This window comes from Phaethon aethereus (genome assembly GCF_964289735.1).
Source record: "Phaethon aethereus genome assembly, chromosome: 26".
NCBI classification, from domain to species: domain Eukaryota; kingdom Metazoa; phylum Chordata; class Aves; order Phaethontiformes; family Phaethontidae; genus Phaethon; species Phaethon aethereus.
This window is the reverse complement of record NC_138602.1, coordinates 2,543,996-2,565,900: the sequence shown is the minus strand read 5'-3', so window position 1 is coordinate 2,565,900 and position 21,905 is coordinate 2,543,996. Positions and strand designations below refer to the sequence as shown.

The window sequence follows — 21,905 nt, the reverse complement described above, 5'->3', positions numbered from 1 at the left end:
AAGCAGCAAAATATTTATGCTGTGGGGATGGAGTTACATTCCCCCTATCTGGAATTCCCTCTTTCCTCGCCTGTGCATGTAACCTCCCTTTAACGTGTTCCTAACTCGGATAATGCTCTTCACTGCATAGAGCTTCAGCTTCCCAACACGCTGGGACACGCCGAGGGGAGTTTGGCCTTTCCTTCCTGCGCTGGGTTCGCAGGAATCCTCCCCAAATCCCACGTGGGGTCTTCCCAGGAACTGCGCAGTCATTCCACAGTCATCAGTCGGATCATCCCGGACTCGGCTCCACAGGAGCTGAAGGAATCCAAGGAGGAGCAGGGCCGCTGGGCTCCCCAGAGGGACCTCGATGGCCCCGGAGTGCCAGCCGGAGCCCATCGGGCCTGCGCAGCCCTGGCCACAGCTGGGGCGCCGTGCCCAGGAGCACGGCCCGGGGCGAGGCCCCTTTCCTGGTGCAGCGCCGTGCGCCCACCGCCCCCCCCGGGATTCCCGGGACTTGACACAAGGGGTGATGAGGGTATGGCCAGTGCACCCGGGCACACCTCGGTGCCGGGACGCTGCGGCGCCGTGACAGCGCCGGCGGGGCGGGGCCGGCGGCCCAGCGCGGTGCGGGGCCCCGGCGGTTCCCCGGCTCCTCCCCGCCCGTAAGGGGCGCTGCAGCGCCGCTGCCCCCCCACCCAGTGCCGGCCTGCGCATGCGCAGCGGCGGGACACTGCGGGGCCTGGGCGGGCGGGGGGAGCCGGGCCACTGTAGGGCCCGACCGGCGTTGGCGGGAGGGGCGAGGCTGGGCCCAACCCCCGCCAGAGCCCGGTGTCTCCCGCGGTGGCAGGTGCTGGTGCCCGGGCCGGGGCTGGCACCGGGCTCTGCCCTACCGCCTCCTCCTGGGAGCCGATTCCCCGGGCTCGCCTGCCGCTCTCGTGGAGCCGACGGCTCTCACCGCTCCGGCAGCGGCGGCGGTGCCGCCGCCCGCCCCGGCTCCGCCCCGGGGAGTCACTGCCCACGGTAGCCGTATCGGCCCCGGTCCCCCGGGCTGGTTTACCACCCGAGTTACCGGCAGCGGGTTGGAGAGGCCTTCCCCCCTGCCGCGGCCCGGGCAGAGCGGGGCAGAAGCTGCCAGTCCCAGCTCCCCCGCAGACCCCGGTAAAGCAGCCACGTGCTCCCGCCCCGGCGGAACAGACCTCCCAACCATAGAGAGTGCTGACCGCTGCGGGCCAGAGAAGCGCGGCAGCGCATGCGGTTTGGGTGCCGGCTGCGCAGGTCCCGCCCCCCGGCCGGCGCCGTCGTATAAGAAGGGGGCGGTTGACGTCAGCGTTCTCTTCCGCCCGCTCTGCGCTCGCTAGCGAGACAGGGCTGTTGCCGCCGCCATTGCTGTAACCCCCCCGCCCCAGAGTATCCACCGCCATCCACCACCATGGTGAGGTTCCGCGTCCTGCCGCTGCCCTGGGGGGCTGAGCGGGCACCGTGCTTGCCGCGTCGGTGGGGATGGCTGCCCCGGGAGGGCCCATGGGCCTGTGGCGGCGGCAGCGGCCTGCCGTGATGGGCTAGGCCGCCGCTAAGGGGAGAGGGGTGGGGCTGGAAAGCGTGCTGGGGGGGAGGGGACTGTCTCCGGGGAGACTTGGGGCCCTTGCCCGGGTGGCGGGGCTTGGCGGCCCTGGGGGTCAGCGCCAGAACCTGTGGGGCGCTGCTCTCTCAGTGTAGAGGCTGCTGTGGCCGTGCTGGTGGGGCCCGGAGGTGTTACGCCTGCCCTGTGGGGAGGGGGAGCAGCGGCGGCGGTGATGTGGCACCGGCGCGGTGTTGACGCCGGGGACTGGCCTTTGCGGTGGGCAGCGGCTGCATTATGTAACGCTGCGGCCCGAGGCGGGGAAAAAACTACCGGCGCACTGGGCTGTCGCCCGCCGCGGAGCAGCGACCGAATGAGGGTTTGGTTTTAGAAGGTGTTTGCCTCAAGGAAACGTTGACGTTGCAGCAGTTTGTAGGACGCTGAGGCAGAGAGGGAGCGCACTGGGTACAGGCCCAGGTCTCTCTGCTTGTAGTGCTGGTGTCTGCGGTGCCCTTGCTGTGGGTTGTCTTGTAATGCAGACTGCACTGGAAGAACTGATGTTGCTGCGACTAAAAGTGGCGATGTCAGGTATTTGTGGTATTGGTTGGGCTTCCTAGAATTGCTGAAGCTGTTTCTATATACCTTATATTTTTCCCTTCCCCCTCTGCTTCTCTCATTCTTCAAGGTGAACTTCACAGTAGACCAGATACGGGCCATCATGGACAAAAAGGCCAACATCAGAAACATGTCTGTGATTGCCCATGTTGATCACGGCAAATCAACCTTGACTGATTCTCTGGTATGCAAAGCTGGTATCATTGCTTCTGCCCGCGCGGGGGAGACCCGTTTCACCGACACAAGGAAGGATGAGCAGGAACGGTGCATTACCATCAAATCAACGTGAGTTCCATCCCTTCAGGCATCTCAGTGCTCCTGCTGCGAGGTCTGAGCTCAGGGGGACTTTTAAGTCCTACATTGATTTGATTGTAACGTGAAAGAAGACGGCATCAGGCTTTCTCTAGTCTAGTTCAGAAGCTCATCTTTTGCTTGTGGGGATCACTTAAATGAAAGACCAAATATTGACGGGCTTGTGGTGAATCCTAGAGTGCTGCCTTGGTGGCCCCTGGGAAATAGGTGTGCAGCAGGAGCTTCAGCCTTCCGTTTTAGCACTGGGACTCTTGGATGTGGCTGATGTCTGTTGGAGCCCTGTGGATGCGGCACAGAGACTGTCTTGGAAGCATTTCTGGTGGCTGTGGTTCAAGACCCCTGAGGGGCAAGAAGAGGGATCAAAAAGGAGGCTGGGCCTAGTTGAAGAAGTGTAAATCCTTGATTGAAAGAAATTGAACCCTCTTTTAAGGGCACACTTCTAAGTGGTATGATTTCAGAAGGGGTTATGATTTCAGAAGAGCATAGGAAGGGCAGATTTGAGCCTGCGCTCCTGGTTATTTCCCACACTGGCTTCCCAGGAATACACTTCAGGAAATCCTAAGCCCAGGTGCAGCTGTCTGTGTGAGATAAAAAGCTGTTTCTAAGCTTTGGAGTAATGTGTAGATAATAATTTTAATAGTTTTTCTTTTGTTTCAGAGCTATTTCTCTATTTTATGAACTCTCTGAAAATGATTTGGCCTTCATCAAGCAGAGCAAGGATGGTTCTGGTTTCTTGATCAACCTCATTGACTCTCCTGGGCATGTAGACTTCTCTTCAGAAGTCACAGCTGCTCTTCGCGTCACTGATGGTGCCCTGGTTGTTGTAGACTGTGTCTCTGGTAAGGTTTTCTGCAGCCATATGCAACTGGAGCTTATTTTGGGCGAATTTGAAGATGAGGATAACTAATTCCCCTGTGTTTGGCAGGCGTGTGCGTGCAGACAGAGACTGTGCTGCGTCAGGCCATTGCCGAGAGGATCAAGCCTGTCCTGATGATGAACAAGATGGACCGAGCGCTGCTGGAGCTGCAGTTGGAGCCAGAAGAGCTGTACCAGACCTTCCAGCGCATTGTGGAAAATGTGAATGTCATTATCTCCACATATGGAGAAGGAGAAAGTGGCCCCATGGGAAATATCATGGTAAGTGGAAGGCTGTGAACACTGCATTCAGAATAATCCCCTTTCACGAGAGGGAGCAGTTTTGGCTCTTTACTATTCAAGTGGAGAAGCGAGAATAGAATAACAAAGGTGTCAATACCACCTAGGCTTGCGCTGGTTTGGAGGTCTTTTCCTTCAAAATCTTTTGTTAAATACCAGCAAGTATTTTTCTCTCTTTACCAAGGGTGCCCTTGTTTTGTAGGACACCTTCTTGCCCACATCACATCTGTGATGTCAGGTGATGCGAGATCCTAGGCTCCTACGCAGCATCACTCCCCCGGCTGTCTTCTGAAATGGAAGGCCAGTAGGTGTTTGCCAGTCCCTGCGCTCCGAGCACGGCTCCCCGCTGGGTTACTGGGTAGCGAGCAGGGCTGTCAGCTCTGAGAAAAGCTTGCGCTTCATTCCCGTTGAGCACTCTCCTGCATGCTGCAGGTTTCCATGTATTGCTGATCCTCCCCATGAAAGACAGGAATCTTACCTGCACGCAAATCTGCACAGCTGCTGAGCTGTCTGAGTTAGTAGTTGGTCAAAGTGATGAAAAGCTGTTCTAGTTCTGCGGTACAAAGCTAAAATGGTGGGTGTGTGGCTAGGCTGTCCCCAGACCTCAGAGATGGCCGCTGTCACAGAACTGGTCGAGGCTCCCATAGTTCTGAACCTTCATCTTCAAACTCTTTTTCACCCTCGAGTGTTGTTTGGGACAGAGTAAGCTGACTGCTGTAACACTCCATGGCTGTTCCTCTGTGACCCAGCTCTCCTGTTCTTTCAGATTGATCCGGTGCTTGGTACTGTCGGCTTTGGTTCTGGCCTACATGGCTGGGCTTTCACTCTGAAACAGTTTGCCGAAATGTATGTTGCAAAGTTTGCTGCCAAGGGTGATGCCCAGCTGAACCCATCAGAGCGTGCCAAGAAAGTAGAAGACATGATGAAGAAGCTGTGGGGAGACAGGTGAGGAATTGTGGCTGTTGATTTTAATTCCAGTCAGCTCTGTGTGGCTGCAGCCTGAGGCAGTAGAAGATGGGTGAGGAGGGAGAATGTGACTGTGCCTGCTTATGGCCCTGTTTTGGTGACTTGGTGCCTGTGGTAGCAAAAGAACAGTTTCCCATGAAACCTTTGTAGAATAGGAAATACACAGATAAATGGGGAGGGTATGGTGAGTTAGCAACATGAGGTAAATGCATTTTGGTGACCTGTGAAAGCCTGAAAGTGATGGGGGAAGGTATGAAGGTGGTTCTTACTCAGCAGCTCTTTCCTCTGGCCTGAGCAGGCAGAAAAGCCACGCTTCCGCAGCTGATCTGAGCGTTGATACTTGTCTGACTTGATTCTTCCTCTAGATATTTTGATCCTGCTACTGGCAAGTTCAGCAAATCTGCTACCAGCCCTGATGGAAAGAAACTGCCCAGGACTTTCTGCCAGCTCATCCTTGACCCCATCTTCAAGGTGAGTTCCTTAGTGTTCAGCCCTTGCTGATGCCTTATGCTCTCTGGTTCAGTTACAGTGTGTGATGATGGAAGATTTCTTCACTTTGACCTGACTTGTCTGATTGAAGAAACTTAAATATCTGACACATCTTGTTACTCTGTGTGGGCAGGGAAGCTGGTAGTAGCTATTGTGCAGGCAAGTATGTGGCAGAGGCTCCAAGTGGGTTCAGCTGGGTGATGAGCAAGAACAGAGATTCTCTTTAGAGATGTTTGTGCTGCTGCTTCAAACTGGGTCACGGGCAACATTCATGACTGCTGCTGTTGTTCTAGGTTTTTGATGCAATCATGAACTTCAAGAAGGAAGAAGCAGCTAAACTGATTGAGAAACTGGACATCAAGCTTGACAGTGAAGATAAGGACAAGGAGGGCAAACCCCTGCTGAAGGTGAGATGGGTCTGAGTCATCTCTGGGGAGGAGACAAGTAATTGTCTTGCTCCAACTATGTCAGCTGTTGGAGCTGTAGCAACAGCTACTATTAAGCAGCTACAAACCTTGCTTGGGTGGGAAGGTGCTGTTGGCAGCTTAGAGGTTGGGGAAGTAAGGGAAGGTTAACTGCCAGGTTGTGAACTATCTGACTGGGTCTTAATTCCTCTGATCTCTGCTCAGGCTGTGATGAGGCGGTGGCTGCCTGCTGGAGATGCCCTGCTGCAGATGATCACCATTCACCTGCCTTCTCCTGTCACAGCCCAGAAGTACCGCTGTGAGCTGCTCTACGAGGGACCCCCTGATGATGAGGCTGCCATAGGTATGATGAGCTTTGCTGCCAGGCATCTCTTCACATAAATGCTGCAAAATACCTGTAGGCATCTTGTTCTCCAAGTACACAGCTCGGTAGCTGCTGTAATTCTTGAGTCTGTAGCTTTTCTAGCATGGATGAAGCTGGCTTCACAGCTTTATTCTGGAGGAGTGAGCTAGCTAAGTAACTGGAGAGTAGCCAGGATATGTGCCAAAGGCTCAGGCTGAACCTGTGTTTAAAAGGTCTCTTGGCAATGTGATCTTGGGCTGGCCAGCTGTCTAGACAGAAGTCAATGGGCTGGGATGATTGTGGGTACAGGTCTTATGTTGGGATTTAGGGGTGAGTGGTGGGGACAGGGCACATACACCAAATGTGAGAAGTGGTACTGAACTAAGTAGACCTCTCCCCTTCCTTCCAGGTATTAAGAACTGTGACCCCAAAGGCCCCCTGATGATGTACATCTCTAAAATGGTGCCAACTTCTGACAAGGGACGCTTCTATGCTTTTGGACGTGTCTTCTCTGGTCTCGTCTCAACTGGCTTGAAAGTCAGAATCATGGGACCAAACTACACACCTGGCAAAAAGGAGGATCTGTACCTGAAGCCAATTCAAAGGTCAGTCCTGGCTTGGGTGGAGTGTGCTCGGAGCCGCGGTTCAAATTTGTGGTTCTAGTACTGTCTTGGGTCTCCTTTTCATCTCTGAGGCCAGGCAAGGTGCTTGGCCATTGACTTCAAGCCTGCTGCTGTGTTCCAGGATACTGCCTGGTGGGACCTCCTCTTTCAAACTTGAGTAAATTAACTTCTCTTCCATCAGGACCATTCTCATGATGGGCCGCTACGTAGAACCCATTGAGGACGTGCCTTGTGGAAACATTGTTGGTCTGGTTGGTGTCGACCAGTTCCTTGTGAAGACTGGAACCATCACCACCTTTGAGCACGCTCACAACATGAGAGTCATGAAGTTCAGTGTCAGCCCTGTTGTGCGTGTGGCTGTGGAAGCCAAGAACCCAGCTGACCTGCCCAAGCTGGTGGAGGGACTGAAGCGTCTTGCCAAGTCTGACCCTATGGTGCAGGTGAATGTCCAAAATGGTTTTGGGGACAGGAGAAATCCTGGTCCTGCTGGCACAGGAGGCTTCCTCCTTTCATCGTGGTTGTACTGGGGGTGCTGGCAGAAAAGTCTTGAGTATTGGTCCCAGCCCTACCAGAGTGGGAAGGAATACAGCATTTCGCCTTGGGATTGGTGTTGAGTCATCCCCAGATCAATGGAAGGAGCATCTAAAAGTAGCTCTATGAGTCAAAGACAAAAATCAGAGACAGTCACTAGTATTGTATGTGCAAGAGCTTTTTGCTGCGTTGCAGTCAAAAGCCTCACCTGCTGCATAAATGGTTTTTCAGTGCATCATTGAGGAGTCTGGGGAACACATCATCGCTGGTGCAGGGGAGCTGCACTTGGAGATCTGCCTGAAGGATCTGGAAGAGGACCATGCCTGCATTCCTATTAAGGTAGAGGGGCTGCAGTGGTAGAGCTGTCGGTGAGCTCTGAGTGGGTATCTGGTGAGCTGTGGTTTGGCTGGTGGCTCACTGCTCTTCTCTGCTCTTTGTCACCACAGAAATCAGATCCTGTTGTGTCCTACCGTGAGACGGTCAGTGAGGAATCCAACGTGATGTGCCTTTCCAAGTCCCCCAACAAACACAACAGGCTGTACATGAAGGCCCGGCCCTTTCCTGATGGCTTGGCTGAAGACATTGACAAGGGTGAGGTCTCTGCTCGTCAGGAGTTGAAGCAACGAGCTCGTTACCTGGCTGAGAAGTACGAGTGGGATGTCACCGAAGCCAGGAAAATCTGGTGCTTTGGTCCCGATGGCACCGGCCCCAACATCCTGACCGACATCACCAAGGGAGTGCAGTACCTGAACGAGATCAAGGACAGCGTGGTGGCTGGCTTCCAGTGGGCGACGAAGGAGGTAAGGGGCAGCACCTGGCTCTGGTCATGGCGAGGCTGGCATGGCTCGGGAGGGTGGTGTCAGAAACAGCTGCTTTTCAATTTCAGAAGAACTGTCACAGTGTGACATGTTTATAATTCAGAAGTATCTTTTAGGGTAAATGAAACTCGATGACAATTGGAATGAAGGTATCATACCAGTTTAGACACACACAAAACACACAACCTCAAGACAAAAAGCTTTCTCCCAGGACTGCAGAGCGATTCATCACAGCAGCATGTACTTAAAATTTTAAAAAGCTTTTCAGAGAGCAAAATACAGCAGCAGGGACAGAAACTATTAAGATGAATAACACAACTGGCATCAAAAGAAAATGAGAGGTACTCTGAGAGCCTCAGCAAAGATCTGGCCTTGTTTAGTAATTTTGTTCAGGACTAGACAGGAGATGACTCAAATAACAAACTGACAGGTAGACTGGAAACAGCAAGAGAAGAGTGGTTTTTTTTCTGTGTACTTTTTTTAAAGTTAGTCTTAGTTGGAAGAAGATGATACCATGCCAACAACTTTTTTTTTTCCCCAGTAATGTGAAAAAACTACTTTTCCTGGCCAGATACTTGGGTTGCAGCCTCATAAATGTGTCAGCACTACTTTTGCTGATGGGAACTTTGGAGCTGTTGCATGAAGATAATAGCAAATGGTTTCAGTGCCTGAAGCCTTCTCAGAAGCTGCAGTGGTGACACGGAGGCATGAGTAGCTGGTTTTTGGGTCCTAGGCAGGGAAGGTGACTTGCTGAATAGCTCTGTGCTGTTCCAAGTGGGCTCTAGGACCTGCTTCCAAGGAATGCCTGGAGCCTTGTGGTAGGGAATGCCAGCTGTCCCTGACATGGTGTTGGTTGACACCCTGCTTTGCTTTTCCAGGGGGTCCTGTGTGAGGAGAACATGCGTGGTGTGCGTTTTGATGTGCATGATGTCACCCTGCATGCTGATGCCATCCACCGCGGAGGTGGGCAGATCATTCCCACTGCCAGAAGATGCCTGTATGCCTGTGTGCTCACTGCTCAGCCCAGGCTCATGGAGCCCATCTACCTTGTGGAAATCCAGGTGAGGAACCTCTGCTCAGCCCAGAAGATCCTGTGTGAAGAAAACATGAGTGGGCAGTTTGTGGTCCTGACACCCCTCTCTTGCAGTGCCCGGAGCAGGTGGTCGGTGGCATCTATGGTGTGCTGAACAGGAAGCGTGGCCACGTGTTTGAGGAGACCCAGGTGGCTGGCACCCCCATGTTTGTGGTGAAGGCCTACCTGCCTGTCAACGAGTCCTTTGGTGAGTGTGCTGGTCCTGGGCCTGTGGTAGCTCCCAGGAGAAGGATGGAGGTCCTCTGTCTCTGGCTGTCTGACAGCAGTGATCGTGGAAGCATAGAATTGTTTAGGTTGGAGAGAACCCTTTAAGCTCAAGTCTGACTGTTAACTTAGTGCTGCCAAGTCCACCACTAAACTGTGGTCTACCTGCCTTTTAAATCCCTCCAGGGATAGTGACTCCACCACTTCCCGGGCAGCCTGCTCCAATGCTTGACAACCCTTTCAGTGAAGAAATTCTTCCTAAGACCCAGAGTAAACCTTCCCTGGCACAACTTGAGGCTGTTTCATCTCCTCCCACCACTTCTTGGGAAGAGACTGACATCACAGAAGGGTTTGGGTGGGAAGGGACCTTTCAAGGCCATGTAGTCTAACCCCTGCCATGAGCAGGGACATCTTCAACTGGATCAGGTTGCTCAGAGCCCCGTCCAACCTGACCTGGGATGTTTCCAGGGTCGGGGCATCTGCCACTTCTCTGGGCAACCTGGGCCAGGGTTTCACCACCCTCATGAAAAATTCTTCCCTAGATCCAGTCTAAATCTTCTGTCTTTTAGTTTAAAACCATTGCCCCTTGTCCTGTCACAACAGGCCCTGCTAAAATGCTGTCCCCAGCTTTCTTCTAAGCCCCTGTGAAGCATTGAGAGGCCACAATGAGGTCTTCTGCAGTCTTTGCTTCTCTGGCCCTGACTCCCAGCCATCCCTCACAGCATCTCTGTAGGCTTCTGGGTGCTGCTTTGGCTTCCTTGGGCCATGTTGGTGGTGACCCAGAGCATGGCTTCTGCTGAAAGTGACTTCAGACTATGCCTGTTTCTCATCCACCTCACTCCCTTCTCCCTCACAGGTTTCACAGCGGATTTGAGGTCCAACACAGGGGGTCAGGCTTTCCCCCAGTGCGTCTTCGACCACTGGCAGATCCTGCCCGGGGATCCCTTCGACAGCGCCAGCCGTCCGTGCCAGGTGGTGGCAGAGACCCGCAAACGCAAAGGGCTGAAGGAAGGCATCCCTGCCCTCGACAACTTCCTTGACAAACTCTAATTAAACTCCTTGGACTTTTGGGGGATGGGGAATTTAATTAATTAAGCGTTAACGCCCATGCGAAGGGGTAGATGCCTGTGATCACCATCTCTTTGCATTGTTAATTAATCGGTTTCATAGCGATTTGAGACTTTAAATGAAGAGGGGGGAAAAAAGGCCTTATAGGTTTCTGTGTTGCACATGACTCATCTTTGCCATTGTAACTAAAACATTTCCACTAGATTTGCCCAATTCTGTATTTATTTGACTCAAAAGCAAGGTTGGGTTCCTTCATTCCTCCCAAAATGGGGTAAATCCATGCAAAATGAGGAAAGGGGATGGGGGGGGGGGGGAATATGCCCGTTTGCAGTGTGACTGTCCTTCGTGACCGCCTGTATTAGTGCCACTGGAATTAATAAAATTGGATAATGGTCAGCCCTGATGTGCTTTGGGGAAGGTGCTTTCCTGTGGGGCGCCCCCCTGCGGGCGGGAGGACCTGGCGGGTAAGGGGGGCGGAGCAAGACGCTGTTCCACCCTTGGCACCTCCCTCGCCAACCGTGGGCGGGCGTCGCGCTGAAGGAAGGGCGGGGCCGAGAGTGGGCGGAGCCAGCAGCAGTGCTGGAATGCGGCGGCGGCGACGCGGGCGGCGGCGGCGGCCCAGGTTGGGCGGGGGGGGGGGATGTGGCGTCTGTGGGGCAGGGAAGGAGTTGTGGGGTTGGGGGTTTGGGAGCTGTGGGGGAGGGACGACGGCGTGAATTTGAGGGGGGAGGTAACGGGTGGGTGGGGCTGTGGGGGAGTGGGGGGAGGCTGTGGGTTTGAGGCCTGTGGGGCAGGGAGGGGGTGTGGGGTATCGGGGGGGGAGGCTGTGAGTTTGGGGGTTATGGGGCAGGAAGAGAGCTGTGGGGGATGGGGGGGCTCTGGGTTTGGAGGATCGAGGTTTGAGGCCTGTGGGGCACGAAGGGAGCTGTGGGGGATCGGGGTGCGAGGGACTGTAGGTTTGGGGGCTGTGGGGCGGGGAGGGGCAGTGGGTGCGGGGCAGAGGCGGCAGTGGGGGCTGTGGGCAGGGCGGTGGGGTGCTGCTGGCCGGGGTGGGGGTCCCTCAGCACAGTCGGGTGTCGCTGGCTGCGGTGACGAGGCCTTTGGGGTGGAGGATGGGGCCAGGGCGGCCGTGGGCCCCAGGCAGCCACCGCCCCTGTTCCCTCCTCTCTCCCTCCGGGGCGGGCAGGGGCTTCCCCCGGGCCTTGAGGCGTGCTGAGACCGGGGCCCGGCCGCCCCACGGTGTGGGGCTGCGCTGCTTCGGGGCTCCCTGTCCCGCTGGGGGGACGGGGGTGTCCCTGTGCCAGGTCCTGGCCCTGAGCTGCCGCGGTGGGTCTGTTGCTGGTGTCGGCGTGCGGCTCCCAGGGCATAAACCCCCTTTTCTGGTGCCGCAGGTGCTGATCCCCGGCCGCTCCCCGGCGTCCTCCTCCGCTCGCAGGGTCGGGGCGGCTTCAGCTCCGCGAGGGCCCCGCAGCCATGTCCACCTTCCGGCAGGAGAGTGTGGAGGACTTCTACGAGATGGGGGAAGAGCTGGGCAGGTGAGTGACATCCCGCCACTCTCGGGGGGGCTTCTGTGGCTGCCCCCCCTGCCTGAACACTGGCTGCTGCAACCCTCCTGGTGTCCCTGTGCCGGCGGCATCCCCTGTGCCACCGCTGCGCTACCTGCGGGCAGCGGGTGGCCGGGAGCTGTGCTGAGAGCCCGGCACCTCTGGCAGCTATACATTTAACAAAAAAAAAAGTCCTTAATTAACGTTAAACTCGCTCCTCTATCTGGGCAGGCCGAGCAGCTCCCTGCAGAGCTCCTGTCCTGTCCAGGTTTGGCCAGGGCTGCCGGGCTTGGTCCTGGCAGCTTCTGGCCCTTCGCTGTCGCTGCCGCCCGGCTCCGCGCCTGCAGGACAGATCTGGGGGTGAATCACTGCATGCAAATGGGATTTAATCATCTGGGATGCAAAGGCAGCGGTGGAGGGGGGAGGGCCTGGGCTGTGTTTGGATCCTTCAGCGCTGCCTTGGCCACGCCAGCCCTGTGCCGGCACCGCTGGGCCTTGGGATCTGCCGCAGCCATGGCTGCCTGGTCTCCCTTGGGGTGCTCCTTGGGCACTGGGAAATATTGTGCAGCAGAAATATTTTGGGTGGCTTTAGTGTTTTTTTTTAAAGGGAGGGAGCTTCCAGGGACTTGCTCCGGGTCCCTTTGGGGCTGCATTGTAGCTGCAGTCTGGTGTCAGCCATGGGGACAGATGTGATGGTGGGGGGCCGGATCCCACCTGGGCCAGGCTGGTCCCTGCCCTGGGGGGGCTGTGAGTGGCCCCGGCCATGATCCGGGGACATAGAAAGGAGTGTCAGGTCCAGGCGCACGTGGGGACCAGTGATGGAGGCTGGTGATGGGGACGGTGCGTCACCGCATGCCGGCGGGGATGGCCAATGGCCGGGGCAGCGGGGAGGGAGCAGCCTGGGAACGTGGGATGGATCCCCTCCTCGGGGGAAGGTGTTGAGGGGCCCTTGTGCATCCTGGCAGAGGGGCCGCGGCGGGCTTGGCGGGGGCTTGGAGGGACACTGGTCGGGATCCTGCCGGAGCAGTGGTGCCGGTGTCAGCAGGACCTGGCTCCTTGAAGCGCCTCTTGATGCCCAGAGCCTCCCCCAGCCCCTGACCCAAGCATGCTTTGAAGTGTTGGTTACTCTTATTTCAGGCATTTTCACTGCTGCCCCCCCACTCCCCTCAAAGCTTCATGGTCCCCTGGGACCGCCAGGCTCCAGGGTTTGCTTCCGGGAGCAGCCTGCAGGCTCCTGGCTGGAATTGGGGGCCGATGGACATCTCCCACCCCAGGTGGTCACAGTGGCACCCGAACAGCCCAGGGAGGATCGGCAGCTGCCGCGTCCCTGGGAGGAATTCCCGTCCTCCCTCCCAGGCAGCGCTGGGGTTTGCACATCTGCTCCAGTGCTGCCAGGGTGCGTAAACCCAGGAATGTGCTGGGATGACCCCGATTCCTGACAGACCCCCAAGGAAACCGTGCCTCCTCCTGCTCAGTGCAGAGTCTCCCATCCTCGTGCTGGCTCTGACCCTGCTGCCAAGCACACGCTGGCGCGTGTGATGCAGGAGATCCTCTCCTCACCTCCTCCCTGCATCCCGCAGCGGCCAGTTTGCCATTGTACGAAAATGCCGGGAGAGGAAAACGGGTCTGGAATATGCAGCCAAATTCATCAAGAAGCGTCGGCTGTCGTCCAGCCGTCGGGGCGTGAGCCGGGAGGAGATCGAGAGGGAGGTGGACATCCTGCGGGAGATCCAGCACCCCAACATCATCACGCTGCACGACATCTTCGAGAACAAGACAGACGTGGTGCTGATCCTGGAGCTGGTCTCGGGCGGCGAGCTCTTTGATTTCCTGGCTGAGAAGGAGTCCCTGACAGAGGAGGAGGCCACCCAGTTCCTCAAGCAGATCCTGGACGGTGTGCACTACCTTCACTCCAAGCGCATCGCCCACTTCGACCTGAAGGTGAGGTCTGGGAGGTGCAAATGCCCCGTGCTCAGCAGCTGGGGAGCAGGGACAAGCATCCAGGCTCCTGCGGAGCAGTGGGGCTGACTCTGGGATCTCTACCTACTTGAGGTGTGTGTCCTCTCCTCCGGGGATAGGAGCCCAGGGCAGCACAAGGCTCCCATGGGAGAACTTGTGGGGGTAAACGCCAGCTCCTCTCCCCCCACAGCCAGAGAACATCATGCTGCTGGACAAGAACGTGCCAAACCCTCGCATCAAACTCATCGACTTTGGGATTGCCCACAAGATTGAAGCTGGGAGTGAATTCAAGAATATATTTGGGACCCCGGAGTTTGTAGGTGAGACCCGCTGGTGGGACTCCTCTGGGCTCTGGAAGCTTTGGCTTAATCCCGGGGAGATGTCCAAAGCCCTGGTGCATCAGACTGGGCAGCTGCCAGGATGTGTCCATGGGGACAGGCTTCTTTCCCCCCAAATAAGCCTGTTTTCTCCCTTTTTTCCTTCTAAAGCCCCGGAAATTGTGAACTATGAACCCCTGGGGCTGGAGGCCGACATGTGGTGAGTGATTCCCCTGCCAAGACTGGGCTCCTGCCGGCGTATCCCCCCTGCTGCTGCAAGTGCAGGGAGAGGGGACCGACGGTGCTCTTCAGCCTTGTCTTCCTCTCTCTTCCAGGAGCATCGGGGTCATCACTTACATCCTGTGAGTATAAGGGGAGCTGGGGGGAGGCGGACCCTGCAGGGTGAGTCCCCCTCCTCGAGCCGTTGCCTTTTTGGGGTGTCACAACCTGCTCTCACTGTAGGCTGAGCGGAGCCTCCCCCTTTCTGGGGGAGACAAAGCAGGAGACCCTGACCAACATATCCGCCGTCAACTACGACTTTGACGAGGAGTATTTCAGCAACACCAGCGAGCTGGCCAAGGACTTCATCCGCCGCCTCCTCGTCAAGGACCCTAAGTGAGAGACAGGGAGCAGAGCTGGGGATTGCCCTGGGAGAGGGGATGGTCCTGCCCGATCCTCTGCGTACAGGCAGCTCCCACCTCTCCTGCCCGTGCTAGGATTTAACTCTGAGCCTGCTGCCAGCCTGTCCTTTGCCCATCGCTGTTGTGCTGGTTGTTTATAAGTCCTATTTATCGGCATATTCCCCTGCTGCTCCTTGTAGGATTTAGTGTTGAGAAACATCTGGAAGCCAAAGTCTCTTCCCTGTGTCAGGCATACGGTGAATCCTGGGATCACCCTGAGGGTGCAGCAGCTCAGCTGAAAAGGAGGGAATAGGGTTTGGAAGGGATCAAGGGCTGACCTGAGCACCCAGGACCTTGGGCAAGGGCAGGAGCAGCGGTGCTGCATGATCAGACATCGGTTGGGAGGTTCCTGCGGGCTCTTCTGCGTCTATTTGCTCTTGGGAGGCTGGCTGAGGGCACGGGAGCTGGATGTGGCCCCGGTCTGGGGTGGCCCCTAAGTACAGTGAGTTTGTCTGGGCTCATCCGCGCCCCAAAGGCGATGGGATCCGGGCTGCTCCTCCAGGAGTTTAACTGGGACAGAGGCAGCAAAGCCTCTGCCCTTCGGTCGCAGCCTTGCTGTCGTTGCAGGAAGCGGATGACCATCGCTCAAAGCCTGGAACACCCTTGGATTAAGGTGAGAAGTTAAAGAATTGGTACTTTCTGTGTGTCAAACCTCCCAAGAGGTCGGGGGTAGACGTTGATGCACCCGCAGCTCTCCACTGCTCTTCCAGCCCCCAGTTGGGGCTGGTGTGGTGCCTGCTGGTGGCTGCGCTGCTGGGGGACCATGGGTGGGTGCCGAGGCCGTCTGGCTCCCACTGTCCCGGCTGTGCCCCACGCCTGCGGCTGTCCCTCTCTGCAGGTGATCAAGAGGCGGAACGTCCGCAATGAAGACAACTGCAAGAAGCCCGAGCGCCGCCGGCTGAAGACCACGCGCCTGAAGGAGTACACCATCAAGTCCCATTCCAGCATGCCGCCAAACAACACGTACATCAACTTCGAGCGCTTCTCCAAGGTCATGGAGGAGGTGGCTGCAGCTGAGGAGAGCCTCCGAGAGTTGGAGAGGAACAAGAAGTCCTTCCAGGAGGACATCGAGGCCCTACTGTCCATCTATGAGGAGAAGGAGTCGTGGTACAAGGAGGAGAATGAGAGCATCAGCCAGGACCTCCGCCAGATCCGGCAGGAGCTGCAGAAGACGGAGGCCCTGAAGAAGCAGGCGCAGGAGGAGACCAAGAGCATGGTGCAGGTGGCCAACGGCCTCAAGAGGCGTTACCGAAAGCTGGAGAACCACTACGAGGCGTTGGCCAAGCAGGTGGCTTCGGAGATGAAGTTTGTCCAGGAGCTGGTGTGGTCCATTGAGCGGGAGAAGCTGCAGAGCGGTGAGGGAGATGGCAGCATCCGCTAGCTCGGCCAGTGCCGGGGTCGACTGTCCTCGGGCTGAGGCTGGATCCGTCCTTCTCGGATCCCCCGCTGATCCGCTGCGGCAGGCAGCACCGAAGGGACCTCGGTGGCTCTGCCCCTTGCTCGCCCCAGGAGCCGGTCCACCGACAGCCTTCGGGAAACGTCCCCGGCCTCTGCTGGGCTCGCGGTGGCGTGCTGGGGGCTTGCGCCTCCCCGGAGACCCCCGCCTTGGGGGGCTTGAGCTGTGCTCACCTGGGTTTTGGCTGCCTGCATGCGGCTCTTGCTTGGCTTGCTGTCCGCGTGCTCCCCGTGCTCCCCCCGGCCGCTCCTCGCAGGGCTCGGGGACCAGTTCTCCCCTCCCCGTCCCACCCGGGGCCTGGGCCTCGGAGCTGCCGCAGCGCCCTGCCTGGGGGGTGTTGGTGGGGAGACCCCTCCTCTAAACCCCGGCAGCAGCTCAGCGTCTGCCACGCGCGAGCTGTGACCGAGGACCAATTCCTGCGCGGCCCAAGGCGCCACAGCCCCGTGGGCGACCCCGGCCGTCCCCTGCTCCCCCCAGGGCATTGCACCCCGCCGCACCCACCCCAGCCCTGGCTCCCAGCGGGTGCCCCCCCTTTTAACAAAATAAAGGTTTCCGTGCACCGGGGCGGCCGCCTTGGCTCCTGCTGTGGGAGGACGGGTGGTGGGAAGGGGGCAAGGACACGCCGTGGGGTGACAGCTCTTCTTCTGTGCCCCCAAATACTGTTTGAGCTCTCATCCCAGAGGGATTGCCTTAATTTGGGAGGGGAAAGCCTTGGTTTTTGGCCTTATCAGCCCCAACACTGGCGGGTGAGCTCCCTGTGGGCTTGGGAGGGGGCTCTGGGGATGGGGATGGGTTGCAGGGTGCTCCTGGGCTGGGGGAGACCTCAGCCCCTCTTGCCTCCGACCCCGGGCGAGGTCTGGGGGACTCAGGGAAGGCTGGGGGCTGGGCCTGGGAATTGGAGAAGGTCTGTGGGGTTTGGGAAAGTCCTTGGGGGTTGGGGAAGGCCCTTGGGTACGGGGAGGGTCCCAGGGTTTCTGTGGGGTCCCTACCCTTTTCCTCAGGGATCCCCCTTTTGCAGGGGACCAGCCAGATGCCGTTTTGCATGGGAAGAGAGTGGATAAGGAATTAGCCCAAATATTTTCAGGGCCAGGAAGGGCTCTGGCATCACTGGGAGATGCACTGGCTAGCGCAGGAGAGCAGGTGGTGGCCAGGGCCAGGGGGCCAGCATGGGCTGGACCCTGTCCCCTCGCCCCTGGCCTCCTGGGGATGGGGGAGAACGAGGTCCCGAATCGCCGCTTTCCGCAGAGCACGTGCGAGAGCCCGGGGCTGGGTTTCCGCCGGGAGCACCGAGGGCTTTCCGGCTGCCCACGGCCGCGTGGCGATGGAGCCAAGATCCAGCTGAATTTGATCTGGGAGAATCGCCGGCCAAATCTCGGTGGATGGCAGGCGTCCCTCCGGCTCGCCAGCACCCACGGGGCGGGACAGGAGCGGGTTTTCCTCTGGCTGAGGGGATTTGCTCAATTTAGGCTTTATTTGTCACTCCTGTGCCCCCTCCCAGCTTCCCGGGGGTCTGGGGTGGCGGTGCCCCGTGCCCCCGTCCATGCTGGCCGTCGGGCAGCCCCGCGTGCCGGCCGCTGCCCGCTGACGTCCCACGGGGTGTAGGTTTCATCCCAACCCGGGGGGAGTACGCGGGCCCAGGGATAATTTTACTCTGCCCCATTTTTCCAGGCCAGGGGACTTGGCATCCAGGGGTGACGGCGTGACTGCCCGGCTGGCGGCAGCGTCGCAGGGCAGTGCGGGATCCGTGCCGCAGCCCCGGGCTGCTCAGGGGGCTCAGACCACAGTGGGGGATGCCGGAGCCTGGCTTGGGGCTGTCGTCCCCCCCCGGGCGCTGTGTCCTCGGGGCTGGGGTGCGGGGGGAGGCTTTGGGGTGCACGTTCAGCTGGAGTCCCGGGCATTTGATCCCCTCTCGCAGAGCTGCTTCGTCACCAGAGCCAGCGTGTGAAAGGATGTATGGAAATCCTATAGCAGCAGTTGTTCCCGAGCCGTGCAAAGTTCACATAGTGCTAAGGCTTCCCGGATGCTCGTCGTGCCGTGGGTTTCTGTTTCACACTCCTGAAAGGCTTTTGGAAGTTGCTGGTGATTCAGCCTGGCCGGCGCGGCCGTCTCCTCCCCAGCCGCCCGGCAGGTACGCTGCTCCGGAGGGGGTGGTAGCGGGAGATTCTCATCCTGGTAGACGCACAAGATAAGACCGAAATGTCTTTTAAAAAGCAGAATTTAGGATGTTTTTTGTTGCTGCTGCGCTCAGGGTGACCTGCTTTAGAGGGTTTTAAATTGCAGAGCGCTGGCAGGAGTTCAGCAGGCTGCACGATGTACCACGTACAGCTGCGAAGAGGGGGGAAAATACCTACCGCTCACCGCGGCGGAGGATTTACTGGGGGGAAAGTGTCCCGGGGGTAAGGACTGCAGGGACTCAGCTGACACTAAACTCCATAGGAGCTCGGGTGGTGCTCCGAAACGAGGGGGTGTGCTGGTCCCCAGGAGATTTCAGCGATGTGACGTCCTGGGATGTTCTGCCTCAGTTCCCCTCTTTGCAACCGCAGCCAACGCCTCCCCGGGGCGTTCTGTATTCCCTGCGGGCAGAGAATAGCAAAGTGCCTTTTTTAGGCTTCGATTTTTGCTTGCCAGAGGCCGGCTTGAAGCGAGAGCGACGTCTTTTCCCTTATATGTCTTCGCGAAAGCAAAATGGTTTTGCACGGCTTATCAAGCGAGGGTTAGACTTAGCTGGTAACACGGGGCAAGCCCCGATGGGAATTATACGCCGGGTCCCGCTGGGGAGCTGAGGCTGCTTTTTATTCTGCCGGCGAGCAGAGCTGCAGCTAATCTGCGGGAAACGCTCCGTGTACCGATGTCAATCGGACTCACAAGGTATCGGCGGCAAGTCGCAGCACACTGTCCCTGGCCCAGGCATTCCTCAGCTCTGCCATCGACGAGCGCCCGGCCGTGTAACGGTGTAATTATAGTTTCGTGGGCCTCTCCAGGCGTGCACGGGGGTCACACACAAGGAAATATGCCTTTTTATAGCTTGTGGAAGCGTGGGTGATACCGTCAGTATTCGTGTCTCGTTTCTGGCTGCGGCGTCCCCGTTCCGGCCAAACAATCGGAAAATATCGGTGTAACACGAGGACGAGGTGGTGGATCCCACCTGCTGCCGGTCTCGCTGCTGGCTGCTTCCAGGCTGTTTAAAACACCCCTTGAAACAGGCTCGGTGGGTTTTTGGGTGACTTCTCGCTAATCTGTGGCAGCTGCTTTTCTGAAGCAACGTTTCTAATTAAGGCATGCCCCAAAATCTTCTGAAGTGAGCTGTGCTGACACCACGGCCAAGTTATTTTAGTGCCCAAAAGATCACCACGCTCATCCCACGTGAGAGGTTTTGTACTTTAGCGTGGTGAACCTTTTCTGCGTGGCGCGCTGCATGTGCTTTGGTACATCAGTTTAATGGCACTTCCTATCTTTAGCCGCTGTATTTCGATAGCGGGTTGACAGATCTCGACACGCTCACCCATCTCACCACAGTAGTTAAGCTCAATCAGTTCCCAGGCACAGAGCGGTGCGGAGAGTTTATTATTAGCTCGGAGCTAGCCATGGGCCAAGGACCGCGCTGCAGCCAGGTCTTCGCTCCGGGTTCGTCTCGTTTGGAGAGAAGGAGGCTGAGGGGCGACCTCCCGGCTCTCTGCAGCTTCCTGAGGAGGGGACGTGGGGAGGGAGGTGCTGAGCTCTTCTCCCCGGGATCCAGGGACGGGACGGGGGGGAATGGCTCGAAGCTGCACCAGGGGAAGATCAGACTGGACACGAGGAAGCGTTTCTTTACCGAGAGGGTGGTCAAAGCCTGGGACGGGCTTCCTCGAGAGGTGGGCAATGCCCACGCCTGTCAGTGTTTAAGAGCTCTGGAGCCCTCGGCACAGGAGAGACACGGACCTGCTGGAGCAGGGCCAGAGGAGGCCCCAGCAATGCTCCGAGGGCTGGAACAGCTCTGCTGGGAGAGCTCAGCCTGGAGCAGAGAAGGCTCCGGGGAGACCTTCCTGCAGCTGCCAGGGCTGAGAGGGGCTGATAAGAAAGGTGGGGACAGATTTTTAGCAGGGCCTGTTGCAATAGCACAAGGGGTAATAGTTTTAAACTAAAAGAGGGCAGATTTAAACTAGATAGAAGGAAGAAATTTTTCACAATCAGGGTGGTGAAACCCTGGCCCAGGTTGCCCAGAGAGGGGGTAGATGCCCCATCCCTGGACACATCCCAGGTCAGGTTGGATGAGGCTCTGAGCAACCTGCTCTGGTTGAAGATGTCCCTGCTCATGGCAGGGGGTTGGACTAGATGGCCTTGAAAGGTCCCTTCCGACCCAAACCCTTCTGTGATTCCATGATAAGAGGTGCTCGGACAACACCCTTAATAACAAGCTGTAACTTCTGGTCAGCCCTAAAGCGGTCAGACCGTTGCACTAGCTGATCGTTGTAGGTCCCTTCCAACTGAACTGTTCTAGTCTAGTCTGTTCTACAGCCCCGGCACGCTGCTGCTGTCCCCGGCGTGCGTGTGGCCATTGCCCCAGGCGTGGCTGGTGGCAGGACAGACCCAGCCCAGCGCACAGGGCAAAGAGGAGATGACGTTTTTCGTAGCACTCGCCGCTATGCTGCCCGGGTGAAGGTCACCCTTTCGCTGACGGGCAGAGGTTCTGCCTGAAAGCCTGGTGAAGAATAGGAGTCGTGCTATTCATAAAGGAGGAAACTCAGGCAGAATGTTGTTCTCAAAGAAAGTATGTGATAAGCAAGAACGTAAAGGTCTACCACTCAGTTTTGCTTCAGGAACAATATCCCCATTCCTTTCTGCTGTTGTGCTCCCTGTTATGATTTATCTCAGTATTCCAATTGTATTTGCCAAATTACTTTTGTGCAGCCTTGCTTGGCATGGGAGGCTTTTTTCAATCGCACTGAAACACTGTAAAAAAAGAAGCCTATCAACTGATAAACCCAGTAAAACTATTGCCACTGATATTTTACTTAGTTTTGCTAGAAAGGGATGACATGGACAAATAAGATATCTGTGAACTTTCTACAAACTTACCAGAAGCATTTGAAAAAGCAGAACCTCTCATGCCTAATTTTAGAGTTGTAACATGTTATCTGGCACTTTAGTGGAGGGTTTTGCCAAAAGTATATACATAACCTGCCTCTGCAAGCCATGATTCAAAGGCAGATTACACAGGGGTATAAAGGATTGCTCTCTTTTTTTAAACCAAGGCTGCTACTCTCCTTCCCTGAGAAATCCCACTGACTGGCCTGCTGGATTTTAAATTTGGAAATATAGCCATTCCCAGCTCCTGGAGGAGTTAGGACCAGATAATGTTCTTGTTTGGCTTTCAAAAGGCAGAAATAGAGGCTTCTGTCCAACCTTCTGACCTGAGGAGTGCTCCACTGCTGTGTGAAACAGGCCATAGGATCTTTATGTGCAAATGTGTTTGCCGAGAAGCTGAGTGTGACATAAAACTGGTTTCATAGCAGCACTTGAAAAATATCTGAAGTGCTGTTCACCTCCCATGACAATCTCTTGTTGGGATGCCCGAGCTGGGTTTTGAGGTCCGTGTCATCCCTTAAACCACAGCAGCAACACACAGAAGAAGGTTCAAGGCGTGGAAATCCAAACGCTGTATGAAAAAGCAGGGGCTGGTGGTGTGCTTTGGGGGAGGTTTGCACCTATTTCTACTACAGTAAAAGGTGACTGATTTATTAAAACAGGACCTCAAAAGATATTTTAAATTGATTTTTACTGAATTTAA

General features: G+C 56.8%; 2 protein-coding genes across 2 annotated transcripts; both read left to right on the top strand.

Annotated features, from left to right (window-relative positions):
• Positions 1-349: 349 nt before the first annotated feature.
• Positions 350-10,183, top strand: EEF2 (eukaryotic translation elongation factor 2; the record flags this gene model as incomplete). Its single annotated transcript, XM_082010897.1, has 15 exons — positions 350-517; positions 2,226-2,440; positions 3,125-3,306; positions 3,393-3,604; positions 4,389-4,567; positions 4,954-5,059; positions 5,371-5,484; positions 5,707-5,845; positions 6,255-6,450; positions 6,650-6,908; positions 7,231-7,338; positions 7,446-7,799; positions 8,696-8,878; positions 8,965-9,097; positions 9,971-10,183. The coding sequence occupies 15 exons, from the start codon at positions 350-352 to the stop codon at positions 10,162-10,164; spliced, it is 2,742 nt and encodes a 913-aa protein (XP_081867023.1). The 3' UTR covers positions 10,165-10,183.
• Positions 10,184-11,655: 1,472 nt separating this feature from the next.
• DAPK3 (death associated protein kinase 3) lies at positions 11,656-16,063 on the top strand (the record flags this gene model as incomplete). The annotated part of the gene is made up of 8 exons (XM_082010992.1): positions 11,656-11,717; positions 13,307-13,667; positions 13,876-14,005; positions 14,174-14,222; positions 14,338-14,364; positions 14,465-14,617; positions 15,250-15,295; positions 15,521-16,063. 8 exons carry the CDS (start codon positions 11,656-11,658, stop codon positions 16,061-16,063), a joined length of 1,371 nt encoding a protein of 456 aa, XP_081867118.1.
• Between the last annotated feature and the right edge of the window lie 5,842 nt (positions 16,064-21,905).